The sequence below is a fragment of the Lemur catta genome, chromosome 1 (assembly GCF_020740605.2).
Source record: "Lemur catta isolate mLemCat1 chromosome 1, mLemCat1.pri, whole genome shotgun sequence".
Classification (NCBI taxonomy): domain Eukaryota; kingdom Metazoa; phylum Chordata; class Mammalia; order Primates; family Lemuridae; genus Lemur; species Lemur catta.
Genome location: NC_059128.1, coordinates 242,011,302 through 242,033,358, shown reverse-complemented (window position 1 = coordinate 242,033,358; position 22,057 = coordinate 242,011,302). Strand labels below are relative to the sequence as shown.

Sequence of the window (22,057 nt, the reverse complement as noted above, 5' to 3'; positions counted from 1 at the left end):
ACACTGATCCAGTGTTCGGGAACGTTGGTGCTCTCCAGCCATTACACCATCAAGATCTTATTTTAACATTCGGAAAAGGGGGGTGGGGGAGGATGAAAATGAGGCCATTCATATGTCCATTCGACAAGCATTTATCAAGCCTACTTTGTGCACAGTTATGAACTAGGCGTAAAGAGAGTTCTCAAAGATAATGGTCTGATTCTATTCCTCCAGATACCTGAGTGAGCTGTTATATGGAGTGTCCCTCCCCATAACCAGCTCCTAGAATTTATGACTAAGAATTCATTTTTCTAAATAAAACACATTATAGATTTGCTTCATTTTTTGAGAAATTAACCTTTTATATTTAAACAAGTGCTTATAGCTAAATATGGTTTGAGATTTAGTTGGTATTTTAGATTTGAGGTTACAACTTTGCATTATCTACAAAAAGAAGTGTATATGGAATTGAGTCACAAAAACTCAGACACAAAACTCAATGTTGCTTTCAGTTAAGCAGAGGTCTGTGGGTGAGGAGTGAATCTTTTAGATGCAGTTCTCGAAATATGGTGAACACTATAAAGTGTTTGTTATAGCATTATTATTATTATTAAAGTCCCTGAAAATAGCATGGAAAGGTCAAGCTTCTAAATAAGTGATTGTAAGCTGATTATTTTCCTGACCTAAAAGTTGATGGCTATTACTACATGTGGATTTTACTTCCTTCAGCAGTAAAATATAGCCTAAATTCTGCAATCACTCAGGCAAGGACAACCTGCTGCTATAACCTGGCATAAATGTCTTCCGTTCTCTGAATTTCAAAGTCAAAGCCCTTTGCAGTCGCTATAAAGAAAGCTGCTTGAGTGGCCAGTTTTCTGGGAAAGGGAAGCAGGAAGAGCTCCAGGCTTTGAACTGGTGTGTGCATATGGCAAGCAGGTGGGTACATGCTGCACGGAGAGGTGGGCAAGCAGACATGACATGTTACCCACTTATTAGGAACTATCTTCACCTTGCCTTTCTTTGGGATCTCAGCCAGGAGACAGTTGCTCAGCCTAATTTTTAAAATAGGTCTGGAGCAGAGTGAGAACAAAAATCATTACCTTTCAAATTCTTCAAAATAAGACTGCAGTGAAACAAAGTGACGTGAATGTATGCTCAAGATCCCCTCTATTTGTACTGCTTCTCCTTCTCCTCCTGGGCCTCCTCCTCCATTACCATCACCACTACCACCTTTTCCTTCTTCTTTATTTAAATAATAGCTAATACTTATAAAGTGCTTCCTATATCTAGGCACTGTTCTAAGCATTTTACTTGTATTAATTATCTTCATCTTCCCAACATCATGAGACAAGTAATGTTATCATTATCGACAATTTATCAGAAGGAAACCAAGGTACAAACAGGTTAAGTAACTTGCCTAAGATCACACAGCTAGTAAGTGATGGAATCAAGACTTAATTCAGGCAGTTTAGCTCAGAGTTTACCCATTACCCTATACAGCTGCTCTTTAACTGTGTTGTCTAATGTCTGTCCGTGTCTTCTTTTAGAGGATTTTGATGAAAGGCAAGAAATATCCTTTACTTCTTTCTTTTCTCCGCTGGCCAATTCCCATTTATTCTTCATCTCTTAGTTCTGACACTGTCCCTCAAGGACCTTGTCTCTGACCAACCCCACTCCCTCCATCCAGGTTAAAGTCTATTTTGTCTTTGTCAAAGCACTTCTGCTGGATTGAGACCTTACTTTCAGCAATTGACTGGAAACATCTTCTTAGTAGGTCCTTGTTTCCACTCTTATTTTTATATATCTCCAGCCACTAACAGAGTAGTGTCTAAAAATTCAATATAAGAGTGCTGAATTTAATAATTATACTAACCATCTGACACAGTGGAGAGAAACAATGACAAGTCTTAGAAATTTAAGCAAACAAAGGCAAGGGGAATCCTCCATATAGCATTTTAGAAGGAGAGAGATATCAGAAACCATCTGAGACAAAGGTATCAGCAGCCCAAAGGCTAGATCCAGCTCACAGAAGGATTTTTTTTTTCCTGCCAAACAATGTTAATAAGAAAAAAAAAAAAAAACTGAGCCAAAATTTTAAAATGAAGAGGTTTTATAATATGTCCTGATTTCTGGCTCCTCTTGAAAACTTGGAAGAACTTCCCATACTAGGCACACATTCCCATGATTGGCAGGAAGTGGTTCAGCAGTTGACCCCTCTGAATGGGGTGAGTGCTCCCCTGCTCAAGCAAACTCTGCCAGCCAACCCCACTCCTTCAGACCCTTCACCACTTCCTCCAGGCATTGGGTTTCCACACCCCCCTCACCTAATTCATTCCCTTCATTTTACAGTTTAGTAAAAAGAGGCCCTGAAAGGTATACAAGGACATATCATGACAGAGAAACGCTGACCCTCCCTTCCCCAGTGCAGTGCCCTATTCACACTCTAAGTCCTAAGAAATAACATTTGTGATGCATGTTTATCAATGAAATCCCATTTTGTTTCTTTCTTGTGCCTTGTAATGAGCTTTGCTCGTAACAAGCAAAGTCCCTTTAAACTCCCAGCCTCCTTACCTGATGTATCCTCAAGACCTGGCATGTGTTACATAATTCTCTGCCCTTTCCTTTCTCCACTTCCATTTTCTCTGAAAAATGTTCAGTGGATTAGCTGTGAAAACCTTACAATTTTTCCTCCCAGACAGCACATCCATCTCTCTATCCCTCAAAATAAATTCCACCCCTTAAGTAAACGGAACTTCCAGTACCAAGATAGCTGTGGTTTGGTTGCTCTCCGGGCTTTGCCTTTGTTCAAAGGGCAGGATGTTACCACACAGACTAATTATCTAGATGGAGCTGTGGTTGAAAAGTCGTGGGTTTTAGAGACTGCCCTCTCTGTGGCTTACAATTTATCACAATTTAGTATTTTAGGCTTACCCCCAGCTTTAGAACTAAATTTTTTTTTAATCTAAATTCATTGTTTGGAATAGTCCTTTGGAATGATTTCTGCTACTCTTGAACCATGCAACAGGGAAAGAACAAATCCACATTTTCACTCACCAAGAAATTGTTGAGATTTTTTTTTTTTTTAGTTCTTGTATAATTCAGAAATTTCCGGGGCTAAATTTTGCAACTTTAGTAAGATTGCTGTTCTGATTGAAGAGTATCTGTGTGTGGTGGTGGGTAGGAAGTAGGAGGAGCCAATTTTGGAAGAAATTGATTATTTTTCAAGTGCTATTGAATTGATTTAATGTCTTGCCTACGTATGATAGAAACCCTAGGGTTTGACTTTTAATATCAAGTCATTCAGGGTTAAGTGGCTTAAAATAATTTTAGTTAAATAAGACTTCAACAACTGGACCTCCCAAAACAATAAGCTCAAAAGTTAAAAAAAAAAAAAAAACAACCCAACAATTAGCTGTCTTATGCCCTATACCTCTCGCCTCTTAGCCCACAAAGACACATATGCACCCACTCAGCAATTTAATTAATAAATAGTATTGTGGAGAGATGGACTGGTTAGGATTTATTCCTTCGTTGATGGAATTTTTGTTTGTTTCAGTTTTCCATAAAAATACCAACTGAACAGTATACTGCCATAATAGCCTGCTAATAAAAAGAGAGTGCTAGCACAGAAAGTTGGCTTGCTCATTTAATCTTCTGGATATACTGATAGAGTAAGTACAAAGTGCCGAACGGAGTGGGGGAGAGAAAAGAGACCTTCTCCTGCTCTTTAGCCCTTCCTTGCAACCATCCTAAGAAAGCACTGAAAGAAACATCCTTACTGGCAAAGGGCCCTCCCTCCTGCTTCCAGGAAGTGCCCTTGCTGACCCGGAACCGAGTTCACTGTACTTTATAGTTCAACTTTCTCAACTTTCAAAACTTCCACCAAGTTTCCACCAACTTTCCAAAGGTGGAAAACACCACTGATTCATCTGAGTTTCACCTAATCTCTCAACCTCCTTGAGTAAGGAGCTGTGCAATAATGAAGCACCTGAAGGTAAATAGAATTATAGAAAAGGAGAAAAGTTAAGTTGGTGTCTTAAGCAAACTATCTCCTCCTCCCTGTCCCTCCCTCATGCATGTAGAGAGGCTGTCCTGGGACTTTTAACTCCTCAAAGTCCAGGACCCAGATGAAGGTCACTCAGGAAACAAGTTATCTGCCTAATGTGATTTAAACTTTCTAGTTTCTATGACCATAGATACTTTCAGAATGAGCCCAAGTTTATCATTTTACTTTATTCAATTCATCCATGTTGTTTATAAAGGACCACTTCAAACACAAGTTTTAATGATGCATATGACGAGAATGTTGATCAGTTCTGTTTGGTTGAAATTCACTTGGAATCCCATTGGTCTGAACAAGAGTTCAAGATGAGATAAAAGCACTTGTGGTGAACAAATGTTCTATGAAATTTACACAATATTTCACATAACACATTTTACTTGTTTGCTCTAAATAAATATTTTTATAATGTCCAGCTTAATGGATTACATTTTTATATGAAATTTCCCCACACATCTCTCTCTTACAAAGGGCCGAAAATACCTTTATTTCACATTGTGCTGTTTACACAAACTGCACTAGTGTGGAGAAGGCAGAAAGATGCTCACATAAACAGCAGAGTGTCCTATAGTCCTTCTCAAGCTACGCCAAGAAAGAATTTACCTTGCTGTATATCACTAGGCTCATGAAACAGCGAGACCTTTATTCTTGCTAAGTCCTCACAATCAACTGCTTTACTATAGAGCTGCCTCTAGATTTTAGAACTTCAGTTTATCTTACAAAATGAAAATTGTTGTAGCTCCTGAAACATGACTATGCCACACCCATTTACTACCCATTTCCTCTTTCCAAGATGCCTTTTTTTGTATTCATGTGTCATTCTTACAACAGGAGGCGTATGTCAATACTTGCTGGCTATCTGCAAAAATTTTTGAGTACACACATTGTAGGAAGTTTTTATCATTTATAGTCACTTTTTAAAGATTTCTCCATAAGCTTCACATTTTTATTTAACCTTTGAATGTGGTCAAAAAAAAATTCACACATCTTTTTTTTATTTTTGTTGCTGCTAAACCTTGTTTCTTATTTAGGTTTTTCCTTTGGTTTCTGGTCAAACATGGTTTATTTTACCAGAGGAGTATTTACAGGGGGGTTGTATAAACTGTCCTTGTTCCATCTCCAACTGTTAAGAAGAGAGAGTGAAATATTGAAAAGCAACTGGAAGTATGAGATTGATCTAACTTGCCAACATGCAAAGGCTGGAGCACCTAAACGGATAAAATCATTTATCTCTGAAGTGTGGGCATGTTCTTCATGTTCACAGTTACCAGAAAACTTTAGAACTGGAAGGGACTTTGAAATCTTCTAGCCAATGTCCTCATTTTGCAAATGAGGGAACTGATGCTCAGTCAGTTTAGGTGACTTCCTTAGGTTAGAACTAGAACTTAAGTACTCTATGCTCTGAGAACAATGTTTTCATATTATGGGAAGAAAAAAAATTCCACTTTAGAATTTTCTTTTAGGGGTTGTCTCAACTGTTTTATAAACTATTTAGCAGCTGACACTATTCCAGTTAGGGAAACAAAAGAAGTTAATTGCAGGATTCAAATATGTGAGCTATTATTTTAAGAAAAATATTCTCCAGATGTTTCCCACCTCCTTTGAGAATGGAAAAAAGGCAATGAGCTTAATGTTCAGCAGAAGAGATTCAGATTAGATAGTAGGAAATCTGATGTGAAATCCTGCAATTGGTTACAAGGGAATGTTGTGAAATCTCTTCCTCTAGAGAACGGTTGGAATGTGGTGGTTGGCCATTCATTTCAGGGGGGTTGTATGTGGTCCATTTCTAGAGCTAGGGGCACAATCTAATTGACTCTCATGTTCTGTAAGTCTGTGAGGTCGTGCTCTGCCTATAGCTAGTAGCTGGGGGGGTTGGATGCTATTAATTAGAGCAAAATTCAGGATTCACTGGTGAAACATACAATTTAGGCTCAGATTTTTATTTTTATCAGTCTTGATAGGTGTAAATGGGCAGATCAACCAAAAGTAACAAACATTTATTGGATGTTCTTGCCCACTGCCACCACTAGATTGATTGACAAGCATTGATAGGCTTATTCACGTGGGCTCCACCTCAGCATTTACCTTGCCAGTGGCTTTCTGACTTCATGAATACTTTAGGCTTGAGTCCAAAAAGCACAGACTAAGGAATTTAGTTCAAGATCTTGTCCTATGTAATGGAATAATTCTTTCAACCAAAAAGAAGGCCTTGCTCTTTGAAGAATAAGATGGAGAAAATTGATAGTAAAATTAGATCTGTACCTTGTAAAACAAAGTAAACCTTGTTAGCTAATATATTGGATGATGGCTTCTAAAAGTAATTAAATAAGAATTTCCAATTTCTGAGTTGGAATGTAATAGGTATAAGTATACAGTTCTTGAATTTCAGTAAAATAATCATGTCATATAAATATAGTGTTAGATTATCAATTAAAAAAAATTTAATGTGAAGAAAAGGACCTAACAAATGGGTATGGGATTAATAATATAACGTATTTGAAGTATAGTCACACATCACTTGATAACAGGGATATGTTCTAAGAAATGCATCGTTAGGTGATGTTGTCATTGTGCGAGCATCACAAAGTGTATTTACACAAACCTAGATGGTGTCACCTGCCACACAGCTAGGATATATGGGACAGCCTATTGCTCCTAGGGTACAAACCTGTACAGCGCATTGCTGCACGGAATACTGTAGGCAATTAGAACACAATGGTAAGCATTTGTGTTTCCAAACATAGAGAAGGTAATGTGTTGTACCACACACTTTATGAGGGCTAAGTCATCACTAGGCAATAGGAATTTTTCAGCTCCATTATAATCTTATGGGACCACTGTCATAAGTGCAGTCCTTGGTTGACTGAAACATCATTATGCAGCCCATGACTGTACCCAGTGGTCCCCAACCTTGTTGGCACCAGGGACTGGTTTCACGGCAGACAATTTTTCCATGTACTGGAAGGGGGATGGTTTTAGGATGATTCAAGTGCATTACATTTATTATGCATTCAAACCTCTCTGCTGATGATAATCTGTATTTGCAGCTACTCCCCAGTGCTAGCATCACCGCCTCAGCTCCACCCAGATCATCAGGCATTAGATTCTCATAAGAAGTGTGCAACCTAGATCCCTCTCATGTGCAGTTTACAGTAGGGTTTGCATTCCTATGAGAATCTAATGTCACCGCTGATCTGACAGTAGGCAGAGCTCGGTGATGGGGAGTGGCTGTAAATACAGCTGAAGCTTCACTTGCTTGCCTGCCACTCACCTGCTGCTGTGTGGTCTGGTTCTTAACAGGCCACGGACCAGTATTGGTCTGTGGCCCAGGGATTGGGGACCGCAGCTGTATATAGTACCTAGGACTTTTTCCAGTAGATAAAAAAGAATGTTGAGATAATACTGAGTTAAATATAAAACTAGTTAATATTTTAAAAGGCAATAAAACCATAATGTGAGAGGGGTTAATCAACATAGTTTATACAGTTGTTAATATCTGTAATACTAATCAATTCTACAACAAAGGTACATATCCCTGATCAGATGACCCTAAAGTGGGCTCATCTGAAAATGCTCCCAATATGACAATAAAAGGTCATGTGACCATCTTTTGTCTTATAGTCAATTTTGGAATACGTTTTCTCAACATGCCCCTCCCCGCTACTAGTAGTAAGCTACAGGTGCACCTCTACATATGAATCAAAAAAGGTGAGCCACTCTTCCCTTTTGTGACCGTTGCTAAAGCAGCAGTGGCCAAAATGAACTTTAATCCCTTTGTGACTTCTGACTGAAGCAGGAACCACGAAGGCATTTCAGTGCACCTTCCCACGTTCACAGGAAGATCACGTCTTCCGCTCTTTCCAAAGAGCTGAGACACAAGTACAACGTTCAATCCATGCCCATCCAAAAGGACGATGAAATTCAGGTTGTGTGAGGACACTACAAAGGTCAGCAAATTGGCAAAGTAGTCCAGATTTACAGAAAGAAGTATGTCATCTACATTGAACGAGTGCAGCAGGAAAAGGCTAATGGCACAACTGTCCCTGTGGGCACTCACCCCAGCAAGGTGGTTATCACCAGGCTAAAACTGGACAAAGACCACAAAAAGGCCTTTGAACAGAAAGCCAGATCTCACCAAGTAGGAAAGGAAAAGGGCAAACACAAAGAAGAAACAACTGAGAAGATGCAGGAATAAAGTTATGTTATATATAACTTCAATTAAAAACTACTAAAATGAAAAAAAAGGTAAGTCTTTCTTACAAGTTGTTGGGATATTTAAAAAAGCAACAAAGTTGTACAAGATAATGGGTTGCCTTATGAATGTTCCCATCATTATTAACATTCAAGTAGAAAATATTAGGGCTTTCTGTTAACAACTGCCATAGGCAGAATTCTAAATGGAGTGAGGCTAACAAAATAACAATGGGAAAAAACAATCTTGGTTACAATTTCATTCAACTTTGTGTCACATTTTTAACAGGACTAGGAGAATAATGATGACTGAGAAGGTAGGGAAGGCTTCACAGAAGAGACAGAAATTCAATTGGTCTAGGAGTTATGGACCGAGCTTTGACCCCCAATATTCATATGTTGAAGTCCTAACACCCAGTACGTCAGAATGTAGCTGGATTTGAAGATAGGACCTTTAAAGAGAAAATTAAGTTAAAATGAAGTCACTCACTAGGGTAACCAACGTGACTGGTACACAAGAAGAGGAGATTAGGACACAGAGAGGAGACCTTCTGAAGACACGGGGAGGTGACAGCCATTTGCAAGCCAAGGAGAGAAGCCTGAGAAGCAAACAACCCTGCTGACTGACACCTTGATCTTGGACTTAAAAGTCTTCAGAACTGTGAGAAAATAAATTTTTGTTGTTTGAGCCACCCAGTCTGAGGTACTTCGTTATGGCAGCCCTAGCAAACTAATACAGTAGGGCTGAAATCCAGAGAAGGATAAAAAGATAATAATCATCCCCCAGGAAAAAAGAATATGGTAAATAAGTCAAAATGAAGAGGGCAGGCATAGATGAGGAGCATACTTTTGAAACAGGGGTTTATATTAGTGAAATGTATCTACAGCTACCATCGTAAAAAATAGGACTCTTTTTCCCTTATACGGTGTCTTAAGAGAGATAAAATAAACCTCTCAACCATCACATCTCTATCCAGAATGTACTTCCTCAGAGATGTCTTCCCCTATCAATCTTTCCAAAACAGTTTCTTCCACGCCCAGTCATTCTTGAGTCCTTTACCCTGTTTCTATACACTGAATGTTTGTGTCTCCCCCAAAATTTATATGTTGAAATCCTAACTCCAAATGCAATGGTATCAGGAGGTGGGGCCTATGGGAGGTGATCAGGTCATGAGGGCAGAGCTCTCATGAATGGTATCAGTACTCTTATAAAAGAGACCCGAGAGAGCTCCTTTGCCCCTTCCACCCTGCAGGGACACGGCAAAAAGGTGCCGTCTATGAACCCAGAAGTGGGGCTTCACCAAACACCAATCTGCTGGCATCTTAATCTTGGACTTGCCAGCCTCAAGAACCGTGACAAATAAATTTCTATTGTTTATAAACCACTCAGTCTGTGATACCATTCATTATAGCAGCCTTAATGGACTAAGACGCCTGCTTTTTTTCCTTCACAGCACTCAAATCTGAAATTATAAAATTTATTTTTAACTTGTGTATCACCTGTCTCCCCACACTGGAATGTGAGTTCCATAATATAAGACCTCAGCTCTCTAATGCACCACAGTATCTCCAGTACCCAGAACATTTCCTAACAATTTGTAGCTGTTCAGTAAGTATCTATAGCTAATGAATTGCCCTGAGTAATGCAATCAAAAGAGAATTTTCTTTGAGAGGCATGGAAAAGCTAGGAAGGCGATTCTGATGAACACTGGAGGAGAGTTCTGCCTGACTTTCCCTTGCTTTAGGGGTGGCAAATCTGAGGCTCTCAAGAAACTACAAATCCTGTGCAAGGACAAGTAGGGGGCACAGAGGACCAGCCCGGGAGCAGAGCAGCACACCACATACAACACAGACTCATATGCCAACACACACGGACACACGGCATGCTGTGTTAGCCCTGTGTGAAAGGGAAAATTGGATTGAGGGCAAATATTTAAACATTCTTTTGTATAGCAAGCCAAAATCTCAGGAGGATAAATGTATGAATACAATGCTGGGAAGTGTCTAAAATAATAACATATTATTCTGTTATATACATTACAGGTCACATGAGGAAACTGAACCTCTCTGCAACCCTGCCCAAATATAAGGAACCATTTAGGGCTATTTAAAATGTTTAGGATTGGTGGCTCTGACACCAGAATGAATGAGTGCCTTGGTCCAGCTGTTCTTTTTCACTATTTTTAACAAGTACACTTTAATGGCCATTATTGTATTATTCATGTTAGGTTTATCATTATTGCCGTTAACCTCCTGTTTACTTTGGCTAGTATCCTTCTCTGAAAGTCTATGACATTTCAGTTGGTTTTGGTCACACTCCATTAAAAATACCTTAAATTTGAATAGCGCTTTTCAGCTTACAAAGAATTCATATTATCATTTGCACCCTTGAACAGCTCTGAGGGATAGGCAGAGATTATCATTTCTATTTCATAGGTGTGGAAACTGAGGCTTAGTGAAGATAAGGGACTTGCCCAAGGTCATAGGTATGGAGAATGGAAAAGCCAAAACGGAAACACAAGTCTTTTGACTTCTACAGTGTTTTTCTCACATGACAGCCATCACTAAGCCATCCTGGCTGGCAAAGATTCAGTGCCTACACACATTAGGTGTGCTTATGTTCATGTACACACACACACACACACACACCAGTTGTCAAACAAATAGAAATCAAAGGCAACATCAAGTAGAACTCACAATATTACTGTCTTCCACATTCTCAGAAAAAGAAGAGAGGCAAGAAAACCCACTATCACCATTGCTTCCCAGCAGGAAGTCCAAGGCTCTTTCTTCCCCGCCCATTGTTTGTATAATGTTACACAAATCTGATGTTCTTTTGAGTGATTTGGGAGATCCACCACACCACTATGACCACCAAAAATATCCTCAGGGACAAGAGAGAAATTAGTAGGAATAAGTGAAGTGGTAAATTCTCACCAGGGCCCCTACATGAGTATTCAAGTTAAAACTGAACAAAGTTTATTTAAATAAAGAGCCAAAGAAACGGCAGATGGCAGACCTAAGGAGGTGGTTTTGGGGAGAGAAAGGCCAAGCTATGAGACGAAATAATTGTAGTAAAGCAGGATCCCAGTGGGTCTTTGGTATTCAACTGGTCTTTTTCCAGGCATTTCATCTCTTTCCAGTTTTCCAGTATTTCCTGAGATTGTCCTGGTTTAAAGATTATTAAGTATAATCCAACACATCCACTGAATTGATGAAAGGGTGAAGGGCCAAGCATACTAGCTTATTATTAAAGACATCATCACAAGTCTAGGGTTCAATAATTAAATTCATTCATCTCCAAAGGCAGAATTAAGTCCCAGCTTATACATTACCAGGTATTACCTCATATCTCTGGTATGGATTAACACTTTCAGCTTTCTAGTGACTGCTTTAGCAATGCTGGATGTTAGAGCTCGATAGGAATTAAGATAACATCCAAGTCTTATTTTTAACAAATGAAGAACTTAAAGGGATTTGCTTAGATACATATAACTAGGCAACAAGTAAGCATTGTCCTTTGAGTGGGAAAAAAAACAAGAAGAAATAGAAGTGTGTATAGTATGCTGTAGTTTATGTTGTAAAGAAATATATGTCATATATTATATGTATATTCTATGTACATATTCATTGACTATCTCAAAAATATGGGAGGAAATGAGATAAGTTGTTGCTCAAACAGAAGGGGTTTTAGATACAAGAGAACAGAAATAGGAGAAAAATTTACTTTTTGCTGGATGTCCTTGCTACTCATTAATAGTTTACATGTCTGTCACGTCTACCAACAGAATGTAAGTTTCTTGACGGTGTGACCCATTGTCCACATTATATTCATCTTTGTAATCCCTGGGTGGGCCTAGCATTGTTTCCAGTAAGAATTCAATAAATGACTGTTCAGTACTTATATGGCAGATGTTCTTTTTCCACCTAAAATAAATTTGCCTATCAATAAATATAAATCAACATTAATTTTGTGGCTCTATCCAAATGGTTTATAACAACCATTCGTAGAAGGACAGAAAATAACAGCTATTTCTCCCATTTTATCAATACATATGTTATTAAGAGTACAGTTGAAATAAACAGTTCTTGAGAGTACTCTGATTTATGAAATGGAGAAAATTTTATAAATCACTTTGCTGACAAATGTTTTTTCATTTTTTCCCCAAAGGTAAAAAAAAAAAAAAAAAGATTAGTTAGTATATTTAGCAAAATTGTGAAGCAGAGAATTTTGTGGTAGGGATTCATATTAAATATTTTCTTAGGTGCTTTTTATTAACCAATCCTTCTGTAGCCTGTTTACACTCTTGGCATTACTCTTGAATAGGATATTGCAGAGTCAACGCACATTTTCTAAGAAGTGGAAAACTATGATCCAGAATTAAGTAAGGCAGAAGCAAAGAAAACAAACTCCCATGAGGATGGAAATTAAATTATTTATAGACAGAGGGTTTTTCAGAGTTTTCCAGAAGATACTTGCATTAAAAATTGTGAGAAATAGGCCACTTCTCTCTCTCTTTCCCTCCAGCATTATGATGACCCACTCCATTTAGGATTCAGATTTTCATTAAGTCCTCTGATAAGGTGTGAGAGTATAGTGGTTATCTGCCCAGTGTTAGACGGAAGGGGGGAAGGGCGCAGACCGAATAGACTTAGTGTGTACCACACCTGCCCTCTAGTGTGGATTTGCCAACACTGCATTTCCCTAGGCTGTTTGGTCTGGAGACTAGGGCATTTCCAGAGGTCTCTTCAAGCTGGTTTTTATAAACAGAAACACCCCATTTATATTTACTCCATTAAGTGCCAATTTGCCAAGAGTGTTATTAAAGGACTTATAAACAGTTTATTCTTTTCAACAATTAAACATCTCCCCCTATCTTATTTATACAACAAATTTGCTTTGTAAACTCCTTTCTTTCATAAAAGTACAAAGATAGACTTTAATGGACTCCAGGTTCAATTAGTCAAATTCTAAACTAATGACTTCATAGTATTAAAATATAAGAAATAAATGTGAATAATGATCATAGCGATTTTCTAAATGATATTTTGATACTGTCACAAAAAGCACTTTCTCACTGATTCAGAAGACTTCCGCAGTTTTTGTTGTTGCTTGCTCTTTACACGTATTTGTGATGACATCAAAGCAGCCAAAAGGCAACTGGCAGATAAAAAAATATCTGTGCCAGCATACAGCCTATAAATTATTTACTATTTCCTTTTACAATAGAAATTTTGGCACTTAGTAACAAAGCCAGAATTGCCACCAGGTTTGCCTCCTTTTATCAGAATCCATTCTGTTCGGATTAGGTTTCATGCAAATATGGAACACCCAAAATAATAGTGGCTTAAAGACAGAAAACTTTACTTCTCTCTCTTTGGTAAACAAATTCCAAATTTAAGGATGGGAATGGCACCTCCATGTTTAACCAGGGCCAAGGTCTCTTCGAGCTTGTTGCTCCACCATCGTCAGTGACCAGCTTTCACCCCATGGTCCAAAGTGTCTGCTCCATTTCCAGGCAACATGTCAGCATTCCAGCCAGCAGGAAGGAGGAAGGAGAGGACAGGCCAACTCCCTTTCAGGATTCTTCCTGGAAGGCACACCCATTACATCTATTAATACATACAATTGGCCAGAACTTTGTCACAAGTCCTGCCTTGCTGAAATGACTTCATTCTGGGCTGCTCTGTTCCCAGATGAAAATCAGGAGTTCCAGTACTATAGAAGGGCAGAATTGATATTTGGAGAGGACTAGCAGTCTCTCCCACAGTCTATATTCCCACCAAATGCCTTTATTTGATGGATCCTATGCTTCTGATTTTTGTTTGTTAGATTTGCGGTTGTTTTCTGTAGAAAGGTAGCATCTTCCTTTTCTTTGCCTTCTACCATGAAGTTCTGATGATAAAGACTGTGTTTCCCTTTTTTTTTCCTTCTGTCTCTAAATAAAGTCACTTGGCCCACAGGTTTTCACCATGTTGGTGCATCCCTTCCTTCCACAGGTGATGGCTGTGCTGCCTGGCCCTCTGCAGCTGCTGGGAGTGCTGCTTACCATTTTCCTAAGCTCCATCAGGCTCATTCAGGCTGGTGCCTACTATGGGATCAAGCCGCTGCCACCTCAAATTCCTCCTCAGATGCCACCGCAAATTCCACAATACCAGCCCCTGGGTCAGCAAGTACCTCACATGCCTATGGGCAAAGACGGCCTTGCCATGGGCAAAGAGTATCCACACTTACCCCAATACATGAAGGAAATTCAACCTGTGCCACGAATGGGCAAGGAAGCGGTACCCAAGAAAGGCAAAGGTAACATCATACTCCCACGCTGTTATTAAACAGCAGCTTTCCAAACTCTGAAATTACGGGATCTGGGGGAGAAGCTAAATTTTAGAAACTTTTTTTGTTGTTGTTTTTGACATTTATTAAATGCCTACTGAGTTCTAAACCCTATTCTGGAAAAGTTCAAGTCTTTAAAAAAAAGATAAAATTTTCATTTTGTTTTGTTTTATTATTCTAACAAGCATCATATGAAACACAACATACTTAATCACGAATAGTCTATCCCCTTATTATTTCTTTATTCAAATATTCACCAACTGGCCGGGCACAGTGGCTCACACCTGTAATCTTAGCCCTCTGGGAGGCCGAGGCGGGTGGATTGCTCAAGGTCAGGAGTTTGAGACCAGCCTGAGCGAGACCTCGTCTCTACTAAAAATAGAAATAAATTATCTGGACAACTAAAAATATATAGAGAAAAAATTAGCCAGACATGGTGGCGCATGCCTGTAGTCCCAGCTACTCGGGAGGCTGAGGCAGTAGGATCGCTTAAGCCCAGGAGTTTGAGGTTGCTGTGAGCTAGGCTGATGCCACGGCACTCACTCTAGCCCCGGCAACAAAGTGAGACTCTGTCTCAAAAAAAAAAAAAAAAATTCATCAACTATCTAATGTGCGCCTATTTTATGTCAGGCTCTGGACCAGATGCTGGGGAGATAAAGCAGTGAAAAAAAAAAAAGAGAGAAAGAGGTGAAAAGTCAGTGTTCTGAACTAGGAGAACAATGTCATAAGAACCTGTTGTGTTAAAAGAAAAGTCACATGAAAACATTTTGCAAACTAGGTATTGTATAAATGCAAGTGTTTTTAATACTGCTCTAATTAAGCTTTACATGTCAATCAATAGATCAATAGAAGGAAACTAAGAATGCAGAATGCATCTAGGGATGATACCAGAAAATCTCTCCCATTACCTTCTAGGCATATTTATTAGTTATTCAGCACCTATAAAATGCCCTTAACTGTGATAGACACTTAATTATACATTTAGTTGGTTTATCTGGAGTTCTCAGAAACCTAACATTTGTAGAAAAAAATCTGCAGAATAGCAATTACCTTTGAGGAAGTGGAGGCCATTCCCACTAGGAAGGTCCACCTCTGGAGAACTACGGGATTTGGCAGTAAGAGGCCTCGATGCTTGGATGCCGGAAATGAGAGAGACCTAGTCATTTCACCTCTCTAAGCCTATTTTTCCTCGTCTATAAAATGAGATTGCTGAGAAAATCAATGACATAAAAGGTAAGTAAAGTGCTGAGTAAATGCTAAAGCACCATAGGAGTTGCTACAACTGGTTGTTCAAAAAAATCCTCAGTAAGGATACAGTATGTTCTAGGCACTGTACTAGACACCAGCAATTTCTGACAAATAAGATGTAACCCTTCCCCAGACACTCCCTTGATATAGTAACTACACAATTCACTGCTTAGAAATAACATGCCTTAATAGTACTATAATCATATCTATTATCAAAGGAGAAATATTCCCCAATTTTCTTTTCTGTAGGAGCTAGTGTTCTGCTTAGATTATCTCAGCCATTGTTTTCCTTCCTTTCTTGAGTGGCTTGCCTGGCCTTTGGTAGTTTTTATACTTACTCAGGTGGGTACTCATATTTAAAAAGAGTATGAATTCTCTGTTTCTATTTTGTTCCTTCACAGTAGCTCAGTGAAAAGTACAATGGTACAAAAGCGCAGTGATGTTACTGATGATTAAAAAAAATATTGAGATCATACATTTCATTTCTTCATGTAATCCATTAGTCCCAGCAGCATGGGAGAGCCAGAGTTGTATTTATTTGCAAGGCATAGCATAATCATTGTAACACCGTGTGCTTTGTATTTCAATAACAATTCAAGAAACCATTCGCATCTATCCTCTAACCTTGTAGAGTGGCTGTATTCATACTGTACAGACAGGCAAGCAGAGATTCTGATGGCTTGAGGGGCCAAGTCATGACCTCACATCAAGGCCAGAAAGATAAGCAGAACTTCCTGCTCCTAAATCAGACTCTCTTCCTTATCCATGCTGCTTATCATTCTAAAATATCTTATTTCACCCCTCCTATTGAAAAACCAGATTTGCCTATGAGAAATAATTTGTTAAAGAACAAATATTTGAGGCTTTGGAAATCCTACAGCACGTTAAAGAAATTAAGCAAATCTATTGACTCTAAAGGACAGATGTGGAAAGATGTTATTCAACCATATATAAAATACTTCTCCTCTTTCCTGAGTCCACATAATAATGACTTTCATCATCCACATCATATCATACTTCAGTATAAGAGGTAATATTATTTAGCTGTAAATTATTATATTTAAAAAATCAGCTAGGCACTGAAAAACAAATACAGCATGTTCTCACTAATATGTTGGATCTAAAACAATCAAACTCATAGGAGCACAGAGGATAATAGTGGTTACTAGAGGTTGGGGTGGGGCGAGGGAGAATGGGGAGATGATGGTCAATGGGCACAAAGCCTCAGACAGTAAAAATAAGTTGTTTTCTGGAGGTCTATTGTTCAGCATGGTAAATATAGTTAATAATAATGTCCTGTACATTTCAAAATTGCTAAGAGTAAATTTCAAATGTTCTCACCACAAAAAACTGATATGTATTTGAGGTGAGCTTCATTTAATTATTCCACAATGTATTCATAAATCTTAACATCACTGTGTACCCCATAAATAATATACAACTATAATGTGTCAGTTTACAATAAAAATATTTTTTAAATAAAATAAAAACAAATCAAGGTCATGGAAAAATACACTATAACTTCAAGTAGACAGAAAAAATAAAAATGGATGATTATAATATTGTTTAAAATACATACACACACACACACACACACACACACACACACACACACACTCCCCTAGAACAAATGAGATGAAAATACATACACATGTCAAGTGGTTATCTCTGAGTACTAGGCTTATAGGAAACTTTGATTTTTATTTTCATACCTTTGAATTTTCCAAATTCACTATAATGAACACACCATAACATCTCCAAGTTTTGTACTTGGAAAAATGTTTTTTCATTACCTTTTAGCTTTTTTCTTTAACCAGTGCTGATACAAGCAGCTGCACATACCAGTTCTCAAAATAATACTTCACATGCCCCAAAGAAATTATCAGCTTGATAATTTGCTCATTTTCCTTTAAATCCTGGAAGATGAGCAAATTAGTCCTAGTACTTTTCTATTGATAAGTAATAGGCAAATGTGTCAGACCTAAATATGGTATCATTACTTCATTGATGTGAAGGATAAACAGTATTAACTAATCTCTCTCTCTCTCTCTTTCTCTCTTCCCCCCTCCCCTTCTTTCTCAGTAGAAATACCATTAGCCAGTTTACGAGGGGAACAAGGACCCCGTGGAGAGCCTGGCCCAAGAGGACCACCTGGGCCCCCCGGTTTGCCAGGGCATGGGATACCTGGAATCAAAGGAAAACCAGGGCCACAGGGATATCCAGGAGTTGGAAAGCCAGGTATGCCTGGAATGCCAGGGAAGCCAGGAGCCATGGGAATGCCTGGGGCAAAAGGTGAAATTGGACCTAAAGGGGAAGTCGGGCCTATGGGGATCCCAGGACCCCAAGGACCTCCGGGGCCTCATGGACTTCCTGGCATTGGGAAGCCAGGTGGGCCAGGGTTGCCAGGACAACCAGGAGCAAAGGGTGATCGGGGACCCAAAGGACCACCAGGACCTCCAGGCCTTCAGGGTCCTAAAGGAGAGAAAGGCTTCGGGATGCCAGGTTTGCCGGGCCTGAAGGGTCCTCCAGGGATGCACGGCCCTCCTGGCCCTGTTGGACTGCCAGGAGTGGGCAAACCAGGAGTGACAGGCTTCCCTGGCCCCCAGGGCCCCCTGGGAAAGCCAGGGCCTCCAGGAGAACCTGGGCCACAAGGGCCTATTGGTATACCAGGGGTGCAAGGACCTCCTGGGATACCTGGAGTTGGAAAACCAGGCCAGGACGGGATCCCTGGCCAGCCAGGATTTCCAGGTGGCAAAGGAGAACAAGGACTGCCAGGGCTGCCAGGACCCCCAGGCCTTCCAGGGGTCGGGAAGCCAGGCTTCCCAGGACCTAAAGGTGACCGAGGTGTGGGAGGTCTTCCTGGGGCTATTGGACCAAGAGGGGAGAAAGGACCAGCAGGTGCCCCTGGAGTCGGGGGTCCCCCAGGAGAGCCAGGCCTGCCTGGAATTCCAGGTCCCATGGGCCCTCCAGGTGCTGCTGGTTTTCCTGGACCCAAGGGAGAAGGTGGGGTTGTGGGGCCACAGGGGCTACCAGGTCCCAAAGGTGAGCCAGGGCTTCAAGGCTTCCCAGGAAAGCCAGGTTTCCTTGGTGAAGTAGGACCTCCTGGCATGAGGGGTTTGCCAGGTCCCATAGGGCCCAAGGGAGAAGCTGGGCTCAAAGGTTTGCCAGGGCTCCCTGGTGTTCCAGGGCTTCTTGGACCGAAGGGAGAACCAGGAATCCCAGGGGATCAGGGTTTACAGGGCCCTCCAGGTATCCCAGGGATTGCAGGCCCTAGTGGCCCCATTGGACCACCTGGAATTCCAGGCCCCAAAGGAGAACCAGGCCTCCCAGGGCCCCCTGGGTTCCCTGGTGTAGGGAAGCCTGGAGTGGCAGGACTTCATGGCCCCCCAGGGAAGCCTGGTGCCCTTGGTCCTCAAGGCCAGCCTGGCCTTCCAGGGCCCCCAGGCCCTCCAGGGCCCCCAGGGCCCCCAGCTGTGATGCCCCCTACACCACCACCCCCTGGAGAGTACCTGCCAGATATGGGGCTGGGGATTGATGGCGTGAAACCCCCCCATGCCTACGGGGCTAAGAAAGGCAAGAATGGAGGGCCAGCCTACGAGATGCCTGCATTTACCGCTGAGCTCACTGCACCTTTCCCGCCGGTGGGGGCCCCGGTGAAGTTTGACAAACTGCTCTATAACGGCCGACAGAACTACAACCCGCAGACGGGCATCTTCACCTGTGAGGTCCCCGGTGTCTACTACTTTGCATACCACGTTCACTGCAAGGGGGGCAACGTGTGGGTTGCTCTGTTCAAGAACAACGAGCCCATGATGTACACATACGATGAGTACAAAAAGGGCTTCCTGGACCAGGCATCTGGGAGTGCGGTGCTGCTGCTCAGGCCCGGAGACCGGGTGTTCCTCCAGATGCCCTCAGAACAGGCTGCAGGACTGTATGCTGGGCAGTACGTCCACTCCTCCTTTTCAGGATATTTATTGTATCCCATGTAAAAAAAGAAAAACGAGAGAGATTTAATAGAAGATAAGAAAATGATGCACCCAAAAATCCCAATGAAAAACATACTTGCTTCAAAACACTTATATAGTTGGAAAGTTATATTTAAGTGAAAATTTGGACCATCATGTACAATAAAAACTAAGATGCATGTTTAATACACTGCACAGCAGCTTGTAATTGAAAAAATGATGGGATAGAGTTATGTATCAAGTACTGGCACTTGTGTTGTACCCACTGGAATCATATCAGCTGTTGTATGTTATATGCTTCCACAATAACCTGCTTATTCAGATCAGTCAAAATATTTCAGTATGAAAGAGCATAGCTAATGAAAGTCACTCATATTGTTTACTTTAAAATATTTATAAATATGCCTTAAAGAAATGTCAACGATAACAATTACATACCGTATTTACTTGCATAAGTTCCTCTATATTTGTGCAGATACTTTGCCATGGAATGTGGTGAGGAGGGGTCTGCAGTGTCACAGCCCCAGTGGGAGGGGGCCATGGGACCATGGTATTACGTTAGTCAAAGAGTTATTTCATTCATGTCAGAGGCTGTGTCTGTTAGCAACAGGAGTCCTAGTCAGAATTATGTGTCTGGTGTCTCTACAAGAACAGGCGAACAAATCAACTATCTTCTATTTATTCAGTGTCTTCTCTGTACCTAGCACTGGGTGAGACACTTGTGTAGCATTAGACAGTGGTCCAGAAAGAGCTACCAAACCAGCTGTGAGACATGAGCAGCAATTAACTCACTTATTCCTCAAGCATTTCTATTCTGTTTTTTCCTGGGACTTATTTTTCTTTCCTCCATGCAATTTTCACTATGGTCCAACTAATATACACACCTGGAAGTTGCAAGAAAAAAAAAAAAACACTTCCTCCAATAAATTTCCAGTTTTGTGGAATATTTTTAATAACAGTTATCAATTGTGTTTACATGCATTAAACATTCCTCTCCTTTGTCTACACACACAAACAACTACAGTGAGGTTTCAAAAAGCTATCAGTATTTTTTAGTAGCTGTGAATTTTTAAGAAATTTTCTTTGTAGTATGTATGCAAATTGATGTGTCACCTGAGGTTCCAAAGTCAATTTACAAAATCCCAGCCATTCTTTATTGGGGGGAAGGAGAAGGAAGTTTCAGAATTATATAGGAAAATTAATTCTTTTTGCCTTTTTTTTAATTTTAGCATATTACAGGGGTACAAATTTTAGGTTACCTATAGGAAAATTAATTTTTATTCAAAAAATATTTCTGCGATTATTTTTCAGAAAAATAATTCTGAAGTTTGAAATTTAAAAACAGCTATGCTGCCTCCAGGTGTAGGTACTACAATTGTAGGAAAAGAACTGTTACATTAGAAGCAACCTACGCAAGAGCTATCTAAAATGTCCAAGAGCAAAAATAGCCCATGCTTTCAATGTCACAAGTCAAGGACCAATACAAGTTAGAAAAGGAGAAATAAATATTTTTCCAGGTTTTCACTTAGGCACATACTAACTGCTTTAGGCATTCCAAACTGTCTCACAACACAGAAAAACTATTTCAAGTCTGCCATTAGCCTGCTGCTAACACAATTAGCCACTTGAGGCAATGATGTGGGGTTAGGGTGGTGAAATCTTGCATCTTTTTCTCAAAATTAAAAGAATGAGGAGTTGAGGGGATAGATTTAGATAGAAAAATACATAAATAAATATGGTATAAAAGCACATGGAAATATGTCTTTGTCAAATCTGAAGTATTTTACCATCACAAAAAAATATCTTCTCCTGGCCCAATATCTCCTTTCCCTATGTAGGGGAATACAAGCACCATTTTTTTCTCAATTTTTAAGATGAGAAATTAGTTCATTACAGGGTTTCTTATTCACTGATAATTATATAATACACTTTTTCCATCCAAAAGAGGTCCTATCCAACCTTTGTTTTCAAAGCAGACAGTATTTATGTGGCCAAATGTCCTCTGGGTTGGTCTTGAGGTGGGTTTTGGCTGATGACTGGGGAGCAACATGGACCCACTGGGCTCCTTCTGCTATAGCTGCATTGAAATGCTTGAAAGAAAGTCAGATCAGGTGATTTGTAAAATTGTATTTATCTGTACATGTATGGGCTTTTAATTCCCACCAAGCAAGAGAGAAATTATCTCTTTAGTTAAAACCAAATTTCACTTTTCAAGATATTTTCCAACTTATTTATTGGTTGTTACTCAATTGCCTATATATGTGTGTGTGTGTATGT

At 40.0% G+C, this 22,057-nt stretch overlaps 1 protein-coding gene, 1 long non-coding RNA gene and 1 pseudogene across 3 annotated transcripts in view; 2 read left to right on the top strand and 1 right to left on the bottom strand.

The window, feature by feature from the left end:
* Window positions 1-19,966, top strand: part of COL8A1 (collagen type VIII alpha 1 chain) — a 143,704-nt gene extending 123,738 nt beyond the window's left edge. The window contains exons 3-4 of one of the 2 annotated variants that reach the window (XM_045540412.1): window positions 14,231-14,534; window positions 17,898-19,966. In XM_045540412.1, coding sequence (XP_045396368.1) covers window positions 14,234-14,534; window positions 17,898-19,804 — 2,208 coding nt within the window. In that variant the 5' untranslated portion in view covers window positions 14,231-14,233 and the 3' untranslated portion in view covers window positions 19,805-19,966. Of the gene's footprint in view, window positions 1-14,230; window positions 14,535-17,894 lie in introns of both variants that reach the window. The other variant, XM_045540411.1, reaches the window with a different exon arrangement.
* LOC123630612 lies at window positions 7,798-8,234 on the top strand (annotated as a pseudogene).
* On the bottom strand, window positions 13,597-15,678 carry LOC123630613. Its single transcript, XR_006732714.1, has 3 exons — window positions 15,615-15,678; window positions 14,466-14,596; window positions 13,597-13,821 (listed from the first exon to the last, which is right to left on the bottom strand). It is a non-coding gene; the product is annotated as an uncharacterized LOC123630613 (long non-coding RNA).
* Window positions 19,967-22,057: the final 2,091 nt, after the last annotated feature.